The following is a 20,635-nucleotide window of genomic DNA, read 5'->3' on the forward strand; positions in this document are numbered from 1 at the left end:
CGCATGGGCCTTGCAGAGTCGTAGCAGGCCAGTGTGAGCATGGCTCCATGGTTTCTGGTGCATGAAATAATTTCTGTTTTGTTGCTTAAATCATCTTATTAGGCCAAGATGCTTACATTAGAGAGAGATGTCTTTGCTATCTAATCTTCCTATATGTTTGAGACCACAATTATGAAAATATGGTGGGAAAAGGAAATAGTTGCTTATTTAGCTTGTTGAACTAAACTACCTAAACAGCTCCACTTTGAGACTGCACTACATGCACCAAAATTTTGTGACATCCTCTAATACATACAGTTCAAGAGTGCGGACACCCCACAAGTGAAGAACCTATTCAGACACTGCATGCAACCAACAAGATGTGCACGCAACGCAGTAGGGCCGTAGGGGTTCATCACATGGTTCCATGGTTACTTATTGCGTTGAATGGTCAATAGTCACTCGGCTTTTAATTTTTTAAATTCTTTGTTTAGGCCAAGAGGTTGTTCCGTATGAGAGCCCACAACCATCACTGGGGATACATCGAATGGTATTTGTGTTGCTTCAACAAAGGGGACAGCAAAATGTTTATCCTCCTGGGTGGCGTCAGAATTTCAATACAAGAGACTTTGCCGAAGTCCACGATCTTACCCCAGTTGCTGCTGTCTATTTCAATTGTCGAAGGGAAGGAGATTTGGGTGGAAGCAAATTGTAAGATCCACATTATATTAAGCTCTCTATGCTTCTTCTGCAACTCCTTCACCTTATAATTAATCCATCCCATAATAAAGTGTTTGTATTTCTTCCTAGGTCTCCCAAAAGTGTTGGCTAAAAGTCACAAATATGAAGTGAACTACGTAGTATAATGGAAGACTATTATTGTGCTTGTATAATGTTTTATGTATTGCCCTAATATTAAGTACTTACTCCGTATTTTTAATTACTCCTTGTCCCCAAATTTTACTGTATGTCTATGTGACTAAGATATATATTTATTAGTACCATAACTCAATTTAAAAATGGAAGTTAGGGATAGTTAAGTTCCGTTCAAGCCAAACCTATTGCAAAAAGTAAAATTGTGTAAATCAGTATAAATCAATACAAATCATTAAAACTATACAAAGTGGAATATATGAATAATGTTACAATGTGAGGAAATTCCATTTAAAATCACCTAAGGGATAGCTCAAGTGGTTAGAACTTTTCTCCTTATTCTAAGAGAACTTGAGATCGATTCTCATCCCGCCCTTGTGGCTCTCTAAACACCTAAAAAAAAAAAAAAAAAAATCACCTACTAAACGGGCCGTGAGTATCCAATCATTCGAGAACACAGTCAGTCGTAACGGGGTCGTTTAGTTGTCGTCTTCCACATTTTCACATCTGAGTAATCTTAGCAGTAATCGATCATCGTTGTCATCCTCAAACAATCACGATATACACTCTTCTTTCTTTCTTGTCTCAGCTTCATCAATCTAGTCAAACCCCCCGAAATGTTCTCCCCTTCTCATCTCTCATCATTTTCCACCAACTATTCTTCTTCTTCTTCAACCTAATTTCCCCCTTTTCCAGTCTCCAACAATGGCTTCCAGTGAAGAACCCAGCAAAAGCTCCAATCTTTATGACACCCCATCTTCCCCAACTCAACCCCTTCTCTCAAAACCCTACCTTTCATCTCCAATTGAAGAATATCACCCTCAACAACAACAAGCTTCACCTCAATCTGATTCCGATCGTACCCAATTCCTTCAAATCGCCTACAATTATGGTCCTAGAACTTTCAAAGACTTACCTTTCCTCATCCTCTTTCTTCTCTTCGCAATTTGCACTTTTGGGTTTGGTATTTTCTCAATTGTCCATCATAATTCTAATTTTTCTTCAGTCTCTTCCTTCTCTTATGACCCCACTTCATCTTCTTGTGTCAAAACCCCCATTTCTAATCATGGGTATTTCCCCAATTTTTATGGGTTTTCTAATTTTGATGGGCTTTCTAATTTAAGGTATTCTAATAGTAGTAGTTTTGTAAGAGGGTTGATTTGGGTACTTGTGATTACCTTTGTATTGAGTTTGCCAATTGTATGGGGTGTGTTGTTGTTGCTTAAGCATTACACTAAGCAGCTTGTTTATGTTTCACTTCCTTTCTTTATTGTGATTCCTATTGGTGTAAATGTGTACTGGTTTGTTGCTTGCACTATTAGCTCCTCATGTAGTGATGCATTGCCTCTTGCATATAGGATACTGGTGATGTTGTTTGTCTTTTTGGTGATTGGGGTTATTGTGTGGATTTTCGTGATCAATTGGCATCGAATCGAGTTGACTATTAACATAATTGGTATTGCATCTGATGCGCTTTCAAGGAACTTGGGATTGTTTGGTGTTGTTCCATGTTTGAAACTTGGGTTACTAGCTTATTATGTGCCAATTGTCGTGTTCTTGGTGTTCGCGAGGTATAATGGGAAGATTGTGCCTCGCGGTTCCAAGGGAGACTATCATTGTGCTTGGAAGCAGGATAGTTGGGTGGGAGCTTATTATGCATTGGCTATATTGACTATGTTGTGGTCAGCGACTGTGATGTTGGAAACTAAGGCTTATGTGGTTAGTGGAACTGTTGCTCAGTGGTATTTTTCCAAGGATGATTCAACCCCAAAACGAAAGATCAGAAGTTCGTTGAGGTACTTTCCCTGCACTCCTTATATTTTTTTGATATATACTCATAATTTATGTAGTTCTTTATGTATCATACTTAGTGAACTCCAAACATTGGAAGTCTTCAATCCTTATAAAATTGTGTTTATGATCATTTATCAAAATGTACATTCAAAACTCAACTGTAGGTTATAGTATGTTTTGGCTTTGTCAATGATCACTTATTTTGGTGGAGATAAAGTGTTGTCAGTTGAGAATAAGAATGCATCATTCAAATAAATCATCTTTAATTGATGCACAGGAAGTCATCTTTAATTTAATGAAGTATATTGCAGTTTCTAGACTTCCTACATGCTACATCTAGATAATATAGTTGAGAATCATGGATTAAAGGTTAGAGGTCTTAACGATTGGTATGTAAGTTTGGACATGGCTTGATTTGTATCGTTGTCTTTTGGTTAAGGGAGCTGAGATAAGAGGCCACTTTCCTGTGATCAAATTATCTATTGAAACCCAACAAAAAGAAGGAAATATTCATATCTTCAGGCGGACAACAAGAAAGCAATGGAGACTAAGTAGTGATGGAGTTTGATAGTTGTCGTGCATACTTCTAGTTCAAGGTTGTAGACTTGTAGTTTGATATCCTTTTCTTTGTGGATTTTCCATGGCTCCTGTGACCCAAGAAGCACTTGCCTGTTGGTTTTACTGGAATTAGACATCCTTTTAGAGCAAGTTTGGTAAGGGTATTGTTTTGGTTGGAAACAGATTCGATAAACCATTATCGTTGACCGTGTGTTTGGTTAAAGAGGTTTGAGTGGTAATTACCATTACCCTCCTCAAACAAGAAGAGAAGTAGTTAAGTTTAAGTGATTGCTTTCCATGGTTAAACCAAACAATTGAAAAGGTTTTAGTATAATGATTCCCCCCCCCCCCCCCCCTCTAGTGTTTCCTTTCCATTCCGCTTCCAATGTTTGTACCAAATACTCCCTTAGGGTCTCAGTGTATGTTGTCATGATTCCTTAGTCTGAAAAGGAAGCTCTGGCATTTACTAGCTAAAATATCTTGTCGTTCTCAAGGAGTCTGCTAGAAGAGCCTTTTCTTTGTGTCCACAAAAATTCTGGTTTGTTTTGGCAACTGTGATTTCATAGCTAACTCAAATTGAACTATATGTACTATGGGTTAGTAAATAACTAGTCTTACCAATCTTCCATGAATTTTAAGTGGGAAAGTGTCAGCTCTGTTTGAGGTCTTACTACTATTGAGGCAAAAGTGATTTGGAGGTTTGCAAATGAATGGTTTGCTCTGTTTGGAGGGGTTAGAGAAAGAAGATGAATGGTTTCGAGGATGGGGGGAGATATCTTAGGTGGATTCGATGCATAATTAACAAAATTTCACTAATCTTGTTGTCATTGGGGGTATATGGTGAATTTTTATAAAAACTCAAGGGTAAATGGTGAATTTGAAAATTTCAGGGGTATATAGTGAATAAATAAAAAAAACTCACGGGTATATGGTGAAAAAATCCTTTTTTTTTTTTTTTTTTTTTTTTTTTTTTGTAGCCATGGGCAGCTTCAAAGAGAATATCAGAGGTGTTCTTCAGAGAAGGAACTTTATTCTATTTGGATACCGAAATATTTTTGTCAGGAGGATCAGTATATTTATAATCTCTTTCTCTTGTATCCTTGGGTTCTTTCTTTGAAGAACTTGTTCTTAGCCTTATTTCTGATAAGTTGGTTGTAAGCTTGTAATTCATTCTGCCAAATATCTTCATTTGGCTTGGAAAAAGTGATGAATGAAGGCTGAAAAACTGAAGTGTGGAGGATAGTTCCATAGACATTTGGTGCTGCTTTTATCTCTAGGAAAAATAGGTACAAACAGATTTTGTTGGGTGGTTCTTGCTTGTGTCATCAAGAAACTCATCAATTCAAGCTCCTTTTTTTCAGGCAGCTGTATAGCTGGAATAAAGTGTTTAGTCATGAGTAGCATGAGGGTGTGGTAGCTTGAAGGCATGATATATATTTTTTAATAAAAATTAAAATTTTTAGACCTCCATATTGTTTATGCACTTATGATCTCTTTTTTTTTTTTTTTTTTTTTTTTTAATATTTTTTATTACCTATCAGGTGTGATTATTTACAAAATTAACTTGGACTATTTGCACCTCTAATGTAAGGGATTATGTTGCTAAGAAATGCTTAATTTTCTTTTCTCTTGTATTTAGTGAAGAAAAGGGCACTTGTCTACTACTGTAATGGAGTAAAAAAGAGATTTAAAAACCCTGTCTTATCATGTCCAGCTGACTGTTTCTTTCCTATACGGTGACGCAATAAGTTATTTGCTTATTAACCATTCTTAGTCAAAGAGAACATCAGTTGGTCTCCCCAATTTAGCTCTGTTACTTGTAATATCATTTATTAGGGCACTTTATTACTTATCTTTGTCTTTGTGTTCAGGATATTTACTTTGATTTGCAAGAGCTAGCTTGGAATTGGTGTAAAAGTTAGCATGCAATTTGAATAATTGACTGCTTCTATGTTATAATTAATTTGTTAATCATTTAAGATTTTGCTACCTGACTACAATACGTGGATTGTGCCAAATTAGCTGACCCTATCACACCAGAGCTTGGTGTTGCCGAATATAAACTTTAATTAAGTAGTTTGTGTTGAGGCTTCTCCATTCTACCAAGTGGGTTTGCTTTTGACTTGCGATGATCAAGCTTGTTGGAATTATAGGGATTCCTTTGTGATGCTTGGGACTTAAAGTTGTGGGGAGGATCCTAGGAATCCAATTAAGATTTTATGTGGGCAACAGTGATGATCATTGTTGATGTTGGTAGTGCTATCAATTATATGTTTAGTGTCATATACTTAGTGGACATTGACCTACAAATGGACAATTGGAGGCTTCTCTTGAATTTTGGTCCATATAGTATATTCCCTTAATCCTTGCAGGTGTGTCACACTTGTGTGTGTTGATCTGAGAAATGGGCTATACAAGCAACCTGGGTCTGTTATGGAGAATGCGTGTGATATTAGACGGCTTTCCACCTTGTGTTCCCCAAACTTTATATTATTCTTTGGAGTAAATTTCGTTGCATATATGGCCTTTGGCCGTCAGGCAATGAAATTGCAGGTCGCCGGCAATCTAGTCTTAAAATGGAATTTAGCTTTTACTTTTTTTTCGGCTTGCTTGGCTTGTGGACCCAGACTCACTACAAAAAAAGAGCCTATTTCTGATGGCTTAAATCCATCGGAAATTGTTCAAAATCCGTCGGAAAATGGTTATTGGAAAGTCCCTCGTCGGAAATTTACACTTTTCCGATGGAAAAGCCATCGGAAAACTTATTTCCGATGGTTTGAAATGGCCATCGGAAATTTCCAATGGAAAAGGATGGCCAAGCCGTCGGAAATTTCCGATGGTCAGATAAGCCATAGGAAAAATCCGATGGCCAGGCCATCGGAAATGCTTGAAGAAAAAAAAAAAAAAAAAATTGCCGCCGCTCTCTCTTCCTCCACCCTAACCCTAAACCACCCATTCAACCACCCATCTACCTACCCTAAATTTGCAACCTATAACAACCTAAACCCACTCACCATAAACCACCACACTAACCCTACCACACCAACCACATTTTTTACCATACCCACCTCGGCCCACCCTAACGCAAACCCAACTAACCCACCGCAACAACCACCGCCGCAACATCCATACCCCACAACGCCAAAAAATTCAAAAAAATATAGAAAATAAACTAAAAAAAACATCACAAATTCATGCCCAACAACATTATACCGACAACAACCACCAGAAAATTCACCAACCATAATAGAAAAAATTCAAAAAAAAAGGGAAAAGAAACTCAAAAGAAACTAGCATTAGAAGAAAGAAATTTACAAAAATAAACACTTACCTTCGAATTTCACCTCGAATTTGGTTTTATGAGGCCAAATTTGACCATGAAAACTCTAGATCTAGAGTTTTCATGGTCGAATTTGACCTTAAAAGCCTTGAATTTGTTTAACATAAAAAAAAAAAAAAAAAAACACTAGATCTTGCATTTGTTTCATGACAATAGCATCTTGCGGAGAGAAAAGGAGGAGGGGAAATGAGAAGAAAGAGAGAGAAGACTAAGATGAGAGTGATAAGCAAGGATACAAGGAACGAAATTCGATACGAAACGTGGGACGGAAACGGAAACGGGAAACGCTACCTTGAGTGAATCGGGAACGTTTGGTGTTTAGTTTAATATATATTTTTAAAATAAAAAAATGAAAAAACAAAGATAAATTGTATTTAAATAAAATTAAAATATTAATAACCATTAATGCATTTCGATCTCAAAATCTGATTACATAAAAACTGAAAAAACAAAGCTAAAAATGCTTAACACATGCTTAACTCTCAAGTCTCAACTCTAACTTACATCATCAAAATATTTTTAGGTTTCAATCTCCATATCTTTGCCTCTTACATGCAAATGTCATAGGTGTGGCATTAGCTTCCTGTAAATCATCTCTCCATCTCATATCCTCAAGTGCAAGTGGTGAACTCTCTATGAATGAATCCTCTGGATTAATATCCCATTTTCTATAAGGGCCTTCTTTATAGCTGCTTGTGAAACGGGAAATTAATCTAACATTACAATGAATAAAAACCAACTTGTCAGCTCGAACGGAATTCAACCGATTTCTCTTTGTATTGTGAATGAACGCATAAGTGCTCCACACCCTCTCCGCAGACGAGCTACTAATGGGCTGTGACAGAACTTTGATTGCAATCTCAGCTAATTCAGGAGTCTCCGCTCCATAAGTGGACCACCAAGAAACAGGAGACATTGTTACCGCATCTATTTTTGCAGCAAGTGACCCAAATATACCTTCTTTGGCTTGGAACTTAGCTAGTTGTTGGCGTAACATTCTTTTTTCTTCTTCAGTTTCCCCTATTTTATCAAATGCTGTTAAAACTCCATCAACAACTTCCTTATCAAAATTCGGTGCTCGCCTAGCCTCCCCTCCCGGAGCCGGAGTTTGCAAATAGTTTGAGTCATAAAAAAAAGGGTTTAATGCAAATCCTAAACAATGCATGGGAATGTTCATTTTTTCCCAACGTGATACCAAGATTTCATTCATTTTGTTCATATCATCTCTATGTTTATTATCTTTCATTACGTCTCCAACATCTCCAATCATACAATCCATTTTTTCATACACCTCTCCCATTTTTTGTCCTTCACCATCAGCAAATTTAATCATCAAGTAAATTGGCTTAGTGATAGCCAGAATATTTTCAACCTCATCCCAAAAGTCTTCGTCCCCTACAGTGGCAGCAATTTCTTTTCCCATTTCTCTTGTTTTCTCATCCCCTGAATTGACCCAATCTTTCCAAGCCCTCATAGCTACTGTAGCAGCTAATGATTCCCTACATTGGGATATTCTTTTCAACAACAAATAATGAGATGCGAACCTTGTTTTTGCTACTTTCAATAACCCAAGTCCAGATTGTGATTTAAAGATAGCATGAGCATGAGTATGATTCAAAAAATACTTCACAATGTTTTTCCCTTTAATGTACGTGTTACTAACCCATGGAAAAGCAGTAGCAATATCCTTACAGATTAGATTAAGTGTATGCACGACACAAGGGGACCAAAAAATGTGCTTGTGTACCTTTTCTATTTCTCTTCCAGCAGCCTTGCAGTTTGCAGCATTGTCAGTTACTACTTGCAGAACATTTGACGGCCCGACTTCTTCTATTGCATCAAGTAAGTAATCTGCTATAGCCTTCCCCGTTTTCTCCACCCCTGTGAAGTCATCCGCATATAGAAACATAGAACCGCGGCTATTGGATGCAACCACGTTGATTAGTGGTTCACGCTTCACATTCGTCCATCCATCGGAAACGATTGAAGTTCCTTGTGTGGTCCAAGTGTCTTTAATTGGGGCCAATTCTTTCTCGACATCTCGCTTAACTTCGTCTAGTAAGGATGTCCTTGCTCTGTCAGCCGATGGAGGCTTGTAGTCCTTTGGAGCATGGATCAAGGCCTTTACCATAGTAGAAAATTCTGGACTTCTTAATACATTGAATGGAATCCCATTAGCACAAAGAAAACGAACAATCGATTTGTCGACATCATTACGCTCAACAATACCAAATGCATCTGCTATAGGAGTGTTACTAGTTCCTGGAAGTTTATTTTTTATACTCGATTTGGATACTGATGGGGAAATACCTGCTTGCTCAGCCTCCTCAACTTTCTTTCGTATGCTTTGAAGCAATTCTCTATTCGCCATCACCACAGTACATCGAGCAATCTCTGCTTTTTTCCCAACACTACCAAAAAAATGTTGATGTATTCTTGTGTATGAGCTGCTGTATGATTTTTTGCAATGCTTGCAAGACCATTTCTTCGTTCCTCCTGCATTTTTCCCTTTCTCTCCTCCCACTATTGGAATAATTTCATCTAATAGAGGTTTTTGCTTATTGTCAGTAGTGGGCACTCCATGATTTGGTTCAGCTTCTGTAGGTTGATTTTCATTTTCCAAATCATCGAACTCTTCTGTTGAAGGTTGATTTTGTGTTTGGTTTCTTTGTGAAGTTTCAGTGGGCTTTCTTTGCTTGGATTTGTTTTTGCCAAAAGGCATTTTTGGGTGCTTGAATTTGTTTTGATTAATGGAGATGTGTTTTGTATTTTTGTATACTGAAACAGAGTAATAGACATTGAATATATAGATGATAGACTTGTAGAGTAGTTGAATGGGCATGTCGTTTGAGCTTCAAGCTTTCTGTAAATTGAAAATTGAAAATTGAAATAATGAATACGTCTCTTCATTACCTCCTTTATTTCCTTTTGATCCTTTTTCCCACTAATATTATAAACTGATATTATAAAATAATACTCCGTATAATACAATACTCCGTATATATAACCACGTATACTTTTTATAGATCAATCGTAGTATGATCAATTCCTTTTTATCGATCATTTATAGTACTCCGTATCGATCAATTCCTTTTTATCGATCAATTCCTTTTTAGACGATCAATTCCTTTTTATACGATTATACATACTTTTTATCGATCAATCGTAGTATGATCAATTCCTTTTTATCGATCATTCATAGTACTCCATATCGATCAATTCCTTTTTATCGATCAATTCCTTTTTATACGATTACATACTTTTTATCGATCAATCGTAGTATGATCAATTCCATTTTACCGATCATTCATAGTATATATAACAATATAACCCTAAAATGTATGTGACATACTATGTATGTTCATATATCCTTTTTGATCGACCACTCATAGTATATACGATCATATGCCTTTTATCGATCTGTCGTAGTATGATCAATTCCTTTTTACCGATCATTCATAGTATATATATCAATATAACCCTAATATGTATGTTCATATATCTTTTTTGATCGACCACTCATAGTATATACGATCATATGCCTTTTATCGATCTGTCGTAGTAATGATCAATTCTTTTTACCGATCATTCATAGTATATATATCAATATAACCCTAATATGTATGTTCATATATACTTTTTGATCGACCACTCATAGTATATACGATCATATACCTTTTATCGATTTGTCGTAGTATGATCAATTTGTTTTTACCGATCATTCATAGTATATATATCAATATAACCCTAAAATGTATGTGACATACTATGTATGTTCATATATCCTTTTTGATCGACCACTCATAGTATATACGATCATATACCTTTTATCGATCTGTCGTAGTATGATCAATTTGTTTTTACCGATCATTCATAGTATATATATCAATATAACCCTAAAATGTATGTTCATATATCCTTTTTGATCGACCACTCATAGTATATACGATCATATACCTTTTATCGATCTGTCGTAGTATGATCAATTTGTTTTTACCGATCATTCATAGTATATATATCAATATAACCCTAAAATGTATGTTCATATATCCTTTTTGATCGACCACTCATAGTATATACGATTATATACCTTTTATCGATCTGTCGTAGTATGATCAATTTCTTTTTACCAAACACTCATAGTATATATATCAATATAACCCTAATATGTATGTGACATACTATGCATGTTCATATATCCTTTTTGATCGACCACTCATACTATATACGATAATATACCTTTTATCGATGTTTCGTAATACGATGAATTCCTTTTTATCGATCATTCATTGTATAACACTATACTTTCTACGATCATATACTTTTTATCGATTAGTCATAGTACGAACTACGATCAATTCTTTTATTTTTAACGATCATTCATAGTATATGATACTATTATGTAGGTGTCATTCTATGTATAGTCATATATCTTTTTGATCAAATGTCGATATTATATATGATCATATCCTTTTTCGATCGATCAATCATAGTATAATTAGTTCATTTTTATCAACCACGCATAGTACGATCATATCCTTTTTATCGATTAGTCATAGTACAATCAATTCTTTTTTATCGATCATTCATAGTTTGATACTATTATATAGGTGTCATTCCATGTGTAGTCATTTATCTTTTTGATCAAATGTTGATAGTATATATGATCATATCCTTTTTCGATCGATCATTCATAGTATGATTAATTAGTTCATTTTAATCACGCATAGTACGATCATATATATCCTTTTTATCGATCATTCATAGTATAATTATTATTTAGTTATAGGTTAGTATTTTAAAATTTTAGTTATTTTTTAAAATTTTTATTTTGATGAGAAGTATTTTAATCATCCTTTGTTATTATTATTTTTGACGAGAATCATCCTTTGTTATAGACCCTCGTATAAATTATGCAAGTAATACACTTAGGAGGGCTGCACCAACACATTTAAAATTTAATTTCTTGTAATCAAAATACAAGTAATACTTTAATACGAAGTACTTTATTCTAGTAACTTGTAAAACCAGTGCACTGATACTAAAAAAAATTCAATATTGGTTGAAAATTTCAATCTTTGCTAGTTTCCCATGTGCAACCAGCCAACCACACCACACACCTTTTAAAAAAATATATATAAATGAAAAATAAATTAATAAAAAATAGATGATGGCCCCCACTCCAATAAAGAGTACTGCAACAGTTGTGCGTTTTGTACTGTAAACCGTCTTCAACCTTTGAACTCCCCGACCAATTCCTTTTCATACCTTCCTTGAATCTGAAAATTTGAAAAATATAACAAAAATCAAAATCAAGCACAGCAGAACACTCGATTTCATCATTCAAATAAAAGCCCTAACTTATTTTGATGAAAAACCTGTGACAAGTGCCTTAATTTTGCAACACTTGAAGAAGAAAAAGGAAACGCCATGACCACCGATCTGAGACGCGAACCGCTGCGATTTGGGACGCGATCGTTCCGCGATTCGGAACGAACGACTCAGGACGGGATTCGCCCTAACGTCCCACGTTCCTCGTATCACTGGTGATAAGATGGAGCCATGGAAGGGAAAAGAGAAGAGGAGAGAGAATTGAGAAGATGAGAATTAAGAAGAGGAAATGAGAAGAAAAAAAATGTAAGGAGCGGCTGGTGAATTTGTATAAGGTTAGGGTTTTTTTTATTTATTTATTAAATTAGATTCCGATGGTTTATTTCATAAAAGCCATCGGAAATTTCCGATGGGTTTTAAAACCGTCGGAAAATTTATATTTTCCGATGGTTTTTTCCCATCGGAAATTTCCTATGGCCTTTTAAGCCATCGGAAATTTCCTATGGCTTTAAAAACCATCGGAAATTATATAATTTCCTATGACTTTTAAAGCCATAGGAAATTTCCGATGGCTTAAGCCATCGGAAAAACCATAGGAAATACGGTTTTCGATGCTTATTACAGCCGTCGAAAATTTCCAACAGCTTTATCCATCGGAATTTTTTTAAAACCATCGTAAATTTCCGATGGCTTTTAAAACCATCGAAAATTACTTATTTTCCGACGGTTTTAGGTGGCCATCGGAAGGAACCCATCGAATTAGCGTGTTTTCTTGTAGTGACTGACTTTTGAGGTATTCTAGAAGACTTTCCTCTAAAATTAGCTGAAATTCTTAAATTTTCACAGCAATTTTGTCTGCTCCTTTCTTATAGGTTTGTTTTTAAAAATAATACTTTGTATTGGTTTAGTTTTACCTGCCTTCCCTATGAGGCTATGACAAAGAGCCCTAGGAGGAATTATCCTAATTTTTCTGGGACCTTATAAGGGTATCATGGGTGTATTCTTCAAACGTGGTCCATAAGCTTATTATTAGGCTGAGCCTTCTTGGTTCAGTGTCATCTATGATTTAGTTGATCAACATGGAAGGATTCGAGCTTTGATTCATGGAAATGTTCCTGGAGTTGGTATGTGTTTCATAAATGAAACTGCTTCCTGAAACATCTGTAAAATATACTTATTGGGTAACAGAGTTTTGATTAAAATGAAAAGAGGAAGTATTTTGGAACACTTAAAGCAACTATTTCTTGGCCTTGTAATAAAAAGAAAAAAAAAAGGGGTCAAAATATATGGTTTCTCATGTGTATCTCATTTACAGAAGCTTTTTACTTGCTTAAGTGGGGGAGTTTTATTTTTATATTAGTAGGATATGTGTCTCTTTGTTTTACTCGCGTAAGTTGTTTATGAACCTAATAAATTTATACGTTAATTTTTTGGGTGACTTCCCTTGAACTTCCAACTTCTCGTCTTCTACAGAGTGAACAAATATGGAATACATAAGCTGATCTAGTTAATACTAGCTATAGAGTTCATATAGGAAGATAATAAAAATATATAGGTTCTGTTGCAGCCTGCCATTGAACCCAGCATTAATTTTTCAAGGCAAATGCAATTACATCATTGCATCTGATTAATGTGTTAGTGCAGTGTAGCAGATATTATACAAGGTTTTTTTTTTTTTTTTTTTTTTTTTTTTTTTTTTTTTTTTTATCTGACCACTATTTACATTTACAGAAATGCATTTGGCCCTTCCGCTGGAACTATATGCTTCTCCGGCTTAATAATGTTTATTGTCCGCTTGGTGCGTGCTGCGGTTGATAGTGCAAGACAAGAAGAGGCTACTGGAATTGTGAATGTTGTCCTTCGGTGCTGCGTCAAAGTTTTCATGGCAGCTGTAGATTTTCTTAACAAATTCACCATAAACTTTGCTGCTATTACAGGTGAAGCTTATTGTACATCTGCAAGGATGACATATGAACTTTTGAAACGTAATCTTCTATCAGCTGTTTTTGTGGAGACAATTTCTACACGTTTACTGGGTGGGATAATTTTCGTCCTTTCAGCAGTATATGCTGTTGTGGTAAGTAGTTTACTTCATTTAGTCCACTCTGTTGCTTTTTAAAGTGATACGAACACTAGGAGCGTGTAGGTTTTTTTTCCTTGCTTAAAGAAAGTTATTTAATTTTCAGTAACTTTATATTAGTTTCAGGCATAATAATCACAAAATGAAAAGCTGGGCAGTAACCATTATCTTAACCTGTATAATAAAATTTTTAGGCCTAAATCCAATTTCAACAGGCGTTTAGTTGCGCAAAACTCCGTTTTGGAGTGATTTTCAGGTGTCAAATTCAGAATCAGCTGTGTATGAGAATTGAGAAATCCCCCATATGATTAGCTTTTTCTTTCTTTCTTTTTTTATCACCCACCCCTCCTTCCCCCAAAAATAAGGTAAGGAAGAAGCTTCTCTTGTTAGTTATGTGTAATAATCATGGAAAATGAAGCTTTACTATCGTCTTTTGGTTCCTCATTTACTTGTTTGTGTTCAAGTTAAGCTGAATGTGTGAATTTTTTTTTTTCTTTTTCTTTTAGGTCTGTGCTATTCTAAATGGTGTAACTAGTCTTGGAGTGTATTCATACTACATTTCCCTCCTGGCTTGGTTGCTGCTCATAGTGATGCTCGGTTTCTTTGTGCACCTGCTCGATGATGTGATTGACACAATATATGTATGCTATGCCATTGACCGAGACAGAGCAGAGGTTAATAAGCCTGAAGTCCATAATGTTTATGTTCAGCTTCCTATAAGCAGGAGTATCCGAACACCTCCACTCAACGTGTAAATTATCATACTCCAATTTCTTTTTGTTTTTTTGTTCTGGTGTGGTTTGATTTCATCTCTGTATTCTGTAATTCTAATTTGTTATCCCACTCTGTAATACTTGGTGGGTTGTGCATATCCTCTGTTCATTTGTAGAATTGAGTTTTCTAACAATAAATTGAATAATTGAAGAGGTAATCTTCAAAGAAGTATGAGAAGAGTTAATTAGTTGTACAACTTTGCTACATTTTATTGGCTCTCCTAATGTTTTCCATTTCAGTTGTGAGAGTTAATGATATCTAAACCATATTCTGACACTACACCTATTGATGGTTATCTCTTAATTGAATATGGTTGTTTAATCATTTTATCCATATTAAAAATAAGTTCTGATAAGGGTTATCCAAATACAAATTACAAATAAAATAAGTTTTAATAAGATCTAATAAATTCAAATAAGTTTAGATAAGATAAGCTTGAATAAGTGAAAATCTGTTGAATATAAGTATATAACACACCCTTAAGTATGTTACAAATGTCAGTAGATCTGTGAAACAATAATTTTCATCTGTTTTTGGAAAAAAATAATAAAAATGGAACACTTCGATTTGTAAAAATATAATAGTACCACGTAGAAGGTAAATTTTCATTTCGAAGTAGACACTCTAACCATATATGCAAGAATAGAGTACTCCACTAAAACAAAAGAGTCATAACTCAATTATCTCCATTATTGGTATATAATCCTATCAAATTCACAGTCGGTCAAATGAGGAAGAAAAAGGGAGAGTAATACTCCAACTACTATTGAGTCACACCCATAAGATTCGAAGAAGCTCAAGATGTTTGATGTTTCGTCTATCACCATGCCTCTAAATGCATAATGCCATAAACTGGTTACAAATCATGATCTACTCACAAACATTTGCATATGTTTGGTATGTACCTTGGAAAAATGAGATATAATAAGCCTACTAAACACGATTTCTTTCGCTACATCCATTAGTAACATGCTGCAAACTACTGGCGAAATTCATGGGGCCAGCTTAGCTTTATTCTGTGTATCCATCTATCCATCTTCACCATTCACACCCTCGAGCTCAGAACTTGTCCTTTTTACTAGGGTAATATTACGTCGTTTTATAACTTTATTCATAAGAAAACACTGAGTGTATCATTGATAATTTATCTTGACTCACACATGTTAAGTGCACATGCACACGCTCATACACAGATATGTTGCTCGGATTCTCTCTATATAAATACCTACTACTAATAATTCATTAGTAAGTAGTTCCTTAAGTCAATGATTTTGATAATGGAAAAGGATTAGTAGGTTAGCTTGGCCAATAATTAAAATAGGATTCTCTAAATAATACGATATAATATTATTAGCATTTTAGCTAGATCGAGTTGATGGTCTGATGGGCAAAGAGGTGACATCGGATATGCATGAGGGCCTTTTCGTCCCGTCACAACATACACATAAACATAAACATACACATAAACATAAACATACATCCACTTCCTTCCATAAGACTATATGCAAAGCTTAGCATATACTTAGAATTTAGTACTTGTGATTTTGCAAAATTTCCATTCATACATGATTCTCCATCATTCTATGTTTTCTCGTTTCCTCTTTCACGTTTATCAATTATACTACACTAGCGGTTAGTAGTAGAAGTAAAGTCGTCTTCATTCCATTATTGTTATTAAAAATATATGCAATGTTTTGGATAAAGTTGCCATCCAGGGCTAATACAGGCCATACAGCCACTTGCCTCAAAACAATTTTATTTTATTTTTAATTTATTATATTATTTTCTTGACATTCTCATTGAAATAATAATCGAGCAATTTGGGGATGTGATATCTTATTGAATCTAACAAAATTGTAATTGCATGCAAAGAAACCTCTCTGCCCCCAAAATATGTACTGTTTGCCAAAATAGTATATCTTGTGCAACTGTGCAAGTGATCTAGTCCACCTACTAACAGCCAAATTGATCTATATACCTTTTTCCAAAAATGCTCCATAAATGGTTAAATAGCACCATCTTCATTTCTATTGGACCATCCTAATTGACAAATTTATAAAACCATTAATATAATAATTTAAATAATACGAAGTTCAAAGTATAATTTGGGAGTAGTTTAGTGAAACTATCATAGGACTAAATCAATCTTAAACTAATGTATGGTTAGCATTCATGGAACATATGACCTTCTTGTTACGTTGATTCTTGAAACTATGTCAAAGAGCCAATTCTGGCTAAAGCTCAATAATTGCTTTTATACTCTAGCCAATATACTTTGTACAGTACAATCTGCTATTCACAATTTATATAATACATGTGATCTGAGAGCATTGCTCGCAGGGTATAAAACAGAGGATGAATTTATTCGAACTAATTATAGACGTGTATCGAATTGGTTAGCCTATGTAGGTTAATAACATTTTTTTAACAACTTATCTTCCTTTATTCAACTTATTTTCTTGAATAAATGTATTTTTTCATAAATTATAAGAAAATAAGGCAGTCTAATACAATGTGCATGTATAATTGTTACAAACTTTGTAAGAGATCGGTGTAACCTCTAATTAAGCATAAATTCATACTAAACATAAAATAATTATCAAGTACATCCCAGTAAACATGGAGATTTGGCTTCCATTACTGCAACAATATGTCCATATTATTTTCTTATGGGGCTGCACAACATATCGGTAAAAACATTTAGGGGAGTAACTAGCCAAGTTGTTAGACAAAAAAATCAATATACACTGTTACCAAATTTCCTTCACTTTCACGTAAAGCGGCTCGGCGGATACATTCTTAGCAACTCCAAGAAATAGAAGAAGAATGTTGTTGCGCGATCCAAGATTTTTTTATCCATTGTATATATCCTATTGTCTACACGCACTCTTCTTTTAATTAACACTTCTATAATAGGAATGACGGCCAAACTAATAGGAAGAATGACCTAGAAATAGGTAGAAAATATCCGATTTCATTGACATATGTAATTTAGAAATATACTTGTATAATTTTATCACCCGAATATTTTTGAATGAATATTATTTTGAAATTGAATGGATCTGCGTAGTCTACATATAAAGGGAGTTATTATGACGTATATATAGTGAATTGAAAATTGATTATAGAAGTATACAATCTAAATTTGAATGTGAAAGATTATCATTGACTGTTATTGAAAGTATGTACATTTGTTTTTGGTTAAGAGTTTTCTCTTTAAGATTATTATTCAAATCAAATTAGCCTTTGTCAAGGCCAAATGTGGACTACATAATACAAATAAAAATATACTCTGTATGGGTGGGTGCTCAGCCAATGTGATACTCGTAGTAGTGTAGGTTGTTCACGAATCATGCACCCCCGTAGCCTGAATTTGATGCAATCACGGTTGACAATTCACATTTCTCACGCCCAATACACCTTTGATATATTACTACGAGTGTTACATACAAGCACTCAACGTATATAAAATATGTCATATGGTTAGCTTAGCACATCATTCAATTATACCTTTTCTTTTATTACAATTGTGTATAAAGTGTGTTATGTTCACCTTAAGATAATAGGTTTCAAGTTTAATTAGGGGTGATCAAGTCCAATCACATAAACATAGAAAATTATGGCTAATAATGTCGAATCAATAAGTTCACATCCATCTCTACTTATACAAAACAAGTACTTCAACTTCGGATTAGTTTACTACCTTATTTTTTAATACATGTGTTGTATCACTTTATTTAATTGAGTGGTTTTTGGATAAATAGGTCATTTTTATATCTAGCACGTGGCTTATAACAGTCAAGCTGCATTTGAACCTTGTTTTTGTTTAATTGATACGAGCTCAACACATCACAATTTTTCTTGACCTATTTTAAACACGACTCACTAGAAGGCCTAGAACATGTGTTTCTGCCCGGCCTTGTCCATGACCAACTTTAACATCTCTATAAATAGAGACTATAGAGTGAGAAGTGTAATAATCACCAAGTTGAGTGGCAAATCAGAAAACCTTAGACTTCTATATAAAGTCCAACCCATTGCCACATCACTACCATCCAACTCACAACCAAAACACTTGTTCATTTCAGACTCAAACTCGAGAGAGCAGCAGAACACAGCAACCCATCAATACAACATGGCTATGGCATTTAAGATGGTAATACAATTTTCTCATCTTAATTATTTTCTTAATTCTAATTACATAATCTTTTTTTTTATAAATTTCCAACATTAAATTGAATATGCTAAAATCATAATTAACAGGCGACAATGGGGATGAGAGTAACAGAGGAATGTAAGAACTCGTTCATGGAGATGAAGTGGAAGAAGGTGCATCGCTACATCGTATTCAAGATCGATGAAAAGTCCGGCGGTTTCACCGTCGATAAGGTCGGCGCCGCCGGTGAAGGTTACGATGACCTCGCCGCCTCTCTTCCCGACGACGATTGCCGTTACGCCGTCTTCGATTTTGATTTTGTCACCGTCGATAACTGCCGCAAGAGCAAGATCTTCTTCATCGCTTGGTATTTACGCCACTCCCTCTCTTTTCTTTTTCTTTTTTTATTTCTTCTTATTTCTTAATTTAAAATTATAATTATAAATTTACTGATAAATTAATTCATTAATAAAAAATCGTACATGATGGGTGTCAAGTAGGATGGATTTTATGTGATTTGATTCAAGTGAATTCAACTAATCAAAAGGAAATAGTTTTGATTGTTTTATTATGTTGTATGCATTTATTTTGTTCATGAACAATTAGACACGTTGATTAAACAACTCTTTGATGTTGTACGTTTTCTTTTAAAGAACGGTTTGTTCAACATGTATCAATAATGTGTGTTAATGAACCCGTATGTTCATGAACCCGTGTTGAGATTTAGTATAGATTCATTTATCATTGTTATGGGTTGAGGTTAAAAGAACATATTAATCGGGATTGGAGTAATAAAAATAATTGATACAGATAAACTTATCCGATCATCATATTATTTTCAAACAATATCAGTATCTATCAATTCTATTTAGTATTAAATAAAAATTATAATAAACTCCTTACCGACAGTACCGAAAGTTATCTCAAAAGCTTACACTATCGCGATCAAGCACTTTATGAAAATTACATTGCACTTTTCACCTTCCTCAAAATGATGTTTGTTTGTATACAAAATGACAACAATGATCCTAATATTGTAAATAATTACGATTTCAGGGCACCATCAGCATCAAGAATTAGGGCAAAAATGTTGTATGCAACATCAAAGGAAGGAATAAGGAGAGCATTAGATGGAATTCATTACGAAGTCCAAGCAACCGAGCCTAGTGAGATGGGGTTCGACATCATCAAGGATCGCGCTCATTAACTCTAATGTTAATCTTAAATTAACAGCCCCTCGAGAACTCGAGTTAATCCGAAGATGTTCTAATTTATGTGTCTTTCATTTGATGACCCTAGATTTAGATCAAAGGTAGTATAATTAAATTGGAGGAGCTTTAATCAATGTGTTTGCTAAGCTAGTTTTTGTTGCTCCCCTCCTTTGATCTTTTCTTGTTGTCTCTCATTTTTTGTTTTTGGTGGTACTTGAAATCATGCTAATCTTGTTGTATCTTGTATGTTAATCTTCTAATTTGGTAAATTAAAATAATTGAGGTGGGCACTTGTACTAATTAATCAAGTAATAAAATAGTAGTTTTAGCCATCTTTATTTGTTGTTGCACCACCCCCACCTTGGATTTTATCCACCAAATTTGCTTTATTGTAACACAAATGATTCTTTTCTCTTTATAACTTTTTTATGATCAAAACGATAGTGATGTTTCACCCCAATTGGTAGAGCACATTAAAATAAAATTAATTGATCAAAAGAGAAAACATGAAGCCGTATAAGAAATTTGACCTTATTCTA

General features: G+C 34.6%; 2 protein-coding genes and 1 long non-coding RNA gene across 3 annotated transcripts; 2 read left to right on the forward strand and 1 right to left on the reverse strand.

Annotated features, from left to right (window-relative positions):
- Window positions 1-1,294: 1,294 nt before the first annotated feature.
- LOC145588341 (uncharacterized) lies at window positions 1,295-14,925 on the forward strand. Its single transcript, XM_081644980.1, has 3 exons — window positions 1,295-2,648; window positions 13,607-13,952; window positions 14,462-14,925. Exons 1-3 carry the CDS (start codon window positions 1,558-1,560, stop codon window positions 14,708-14,710), a joined length of 1,686 nt encoding a protein of 561 aa, XP_081501106.1. The 5' UTR covers window positions 1,295-1,557; the 3' UTR covers window positions 14,711-14,925.
- Window positions 11,480-12,084, reverse strand: LOC145588340 (uncharacterized). The gene is made up of 2 exons (XR_014101583.1): window positions 11,923-12,084; window positions 11,480-11,823 (listed from the first exon to the last, which is right to left on the reverse strand). It is a non-coding gene; the product is annotated as an uncharacterized LOC145588340 (long non-coding RNA).
- A 3,800-nt stretch (window positions 14,926-18,725) lies between the features above and the next one.
- On the forward strand, window positions 18,726-20,428 carry LOC145588342 (actin-depolymerizing factor 5-like). The gene is made up of 3 exons (XM_081644981.1): window positions 18,726-18,885; window positions 18,993-19,252; window positions 19,942-20,428. Exons 1-3 carry the CDS (start codon window positions 18,865-18,867, stop codon window positions 20,090-20,092), a joined length of 432 nt encoding a protein of 143 aa, XP_081501107.1. The 5' UTR covers window positions 18,726-18,864; the 3' UTR covers window positions 20,093-20,428.
- Window positions 20,429-20,635: the final 207 nt, after the last annotated feature.

Source organism: Chenopodium album, chromosome 17, assembly GCF_948465745.1.
Source record: "Chenopodium album chromosome 17, dcCheAlbu1.1, whole genome shotgun sequence".
In the NCBI taxonomy this organism is placed as follows: domain Eukaryota; kingdom Viridiplantae; phylum Streptophyta; class Magnoliopsida; order Caryophyllales; family Amaranthaceae; genus Chenopodium; species Chenopodium album.

Excerpts from the sequence above, each read along its gene's own strand:
- LOC145588341 (XM_081644980.1), top strand. The coding sequence starts at position 1,558 with ATGGCTTCCAGTGAAGAACCCAGCAAAAGCTCCAATCTTTATGACACC. Across the intron at positions 2,649-13,606 it reads AAGATCAGAAGTTCGTTGAG|AAATGCATTTGGCCCTTCCG; the intron begins GTACTTTCCCTG and ends TTACATTTACAG. Across the intron at positions 13,953-14,461 it reads CAGCAGTATATGCTGTTGTG|GTCTGTGCTATTCTAAATGG; the intron begins GTAAGTAGTTTA and ends TTTTTCTTTTAG.
- LOC145588342 (XM_081644981.1), top strand. The coding sequence starts at position 18,865 with ATGGCTATGGCATTTAAGATG. Across the intron at positions 18,886-18,992 it reads TGGCTATGGCATTTAAGATG|GCGACAATGGGGATGAGAGT; the intron begins GTAATACAATTT and ends CATAATTAACAG. Across the intron at positions 19,253-19,941 it reads AAGATCTTCTTCATCGCTTG|GGCACCATCAGCATCAAGAA; the intron begins GTATTTACGCCA and ends TTACGATTTCAG.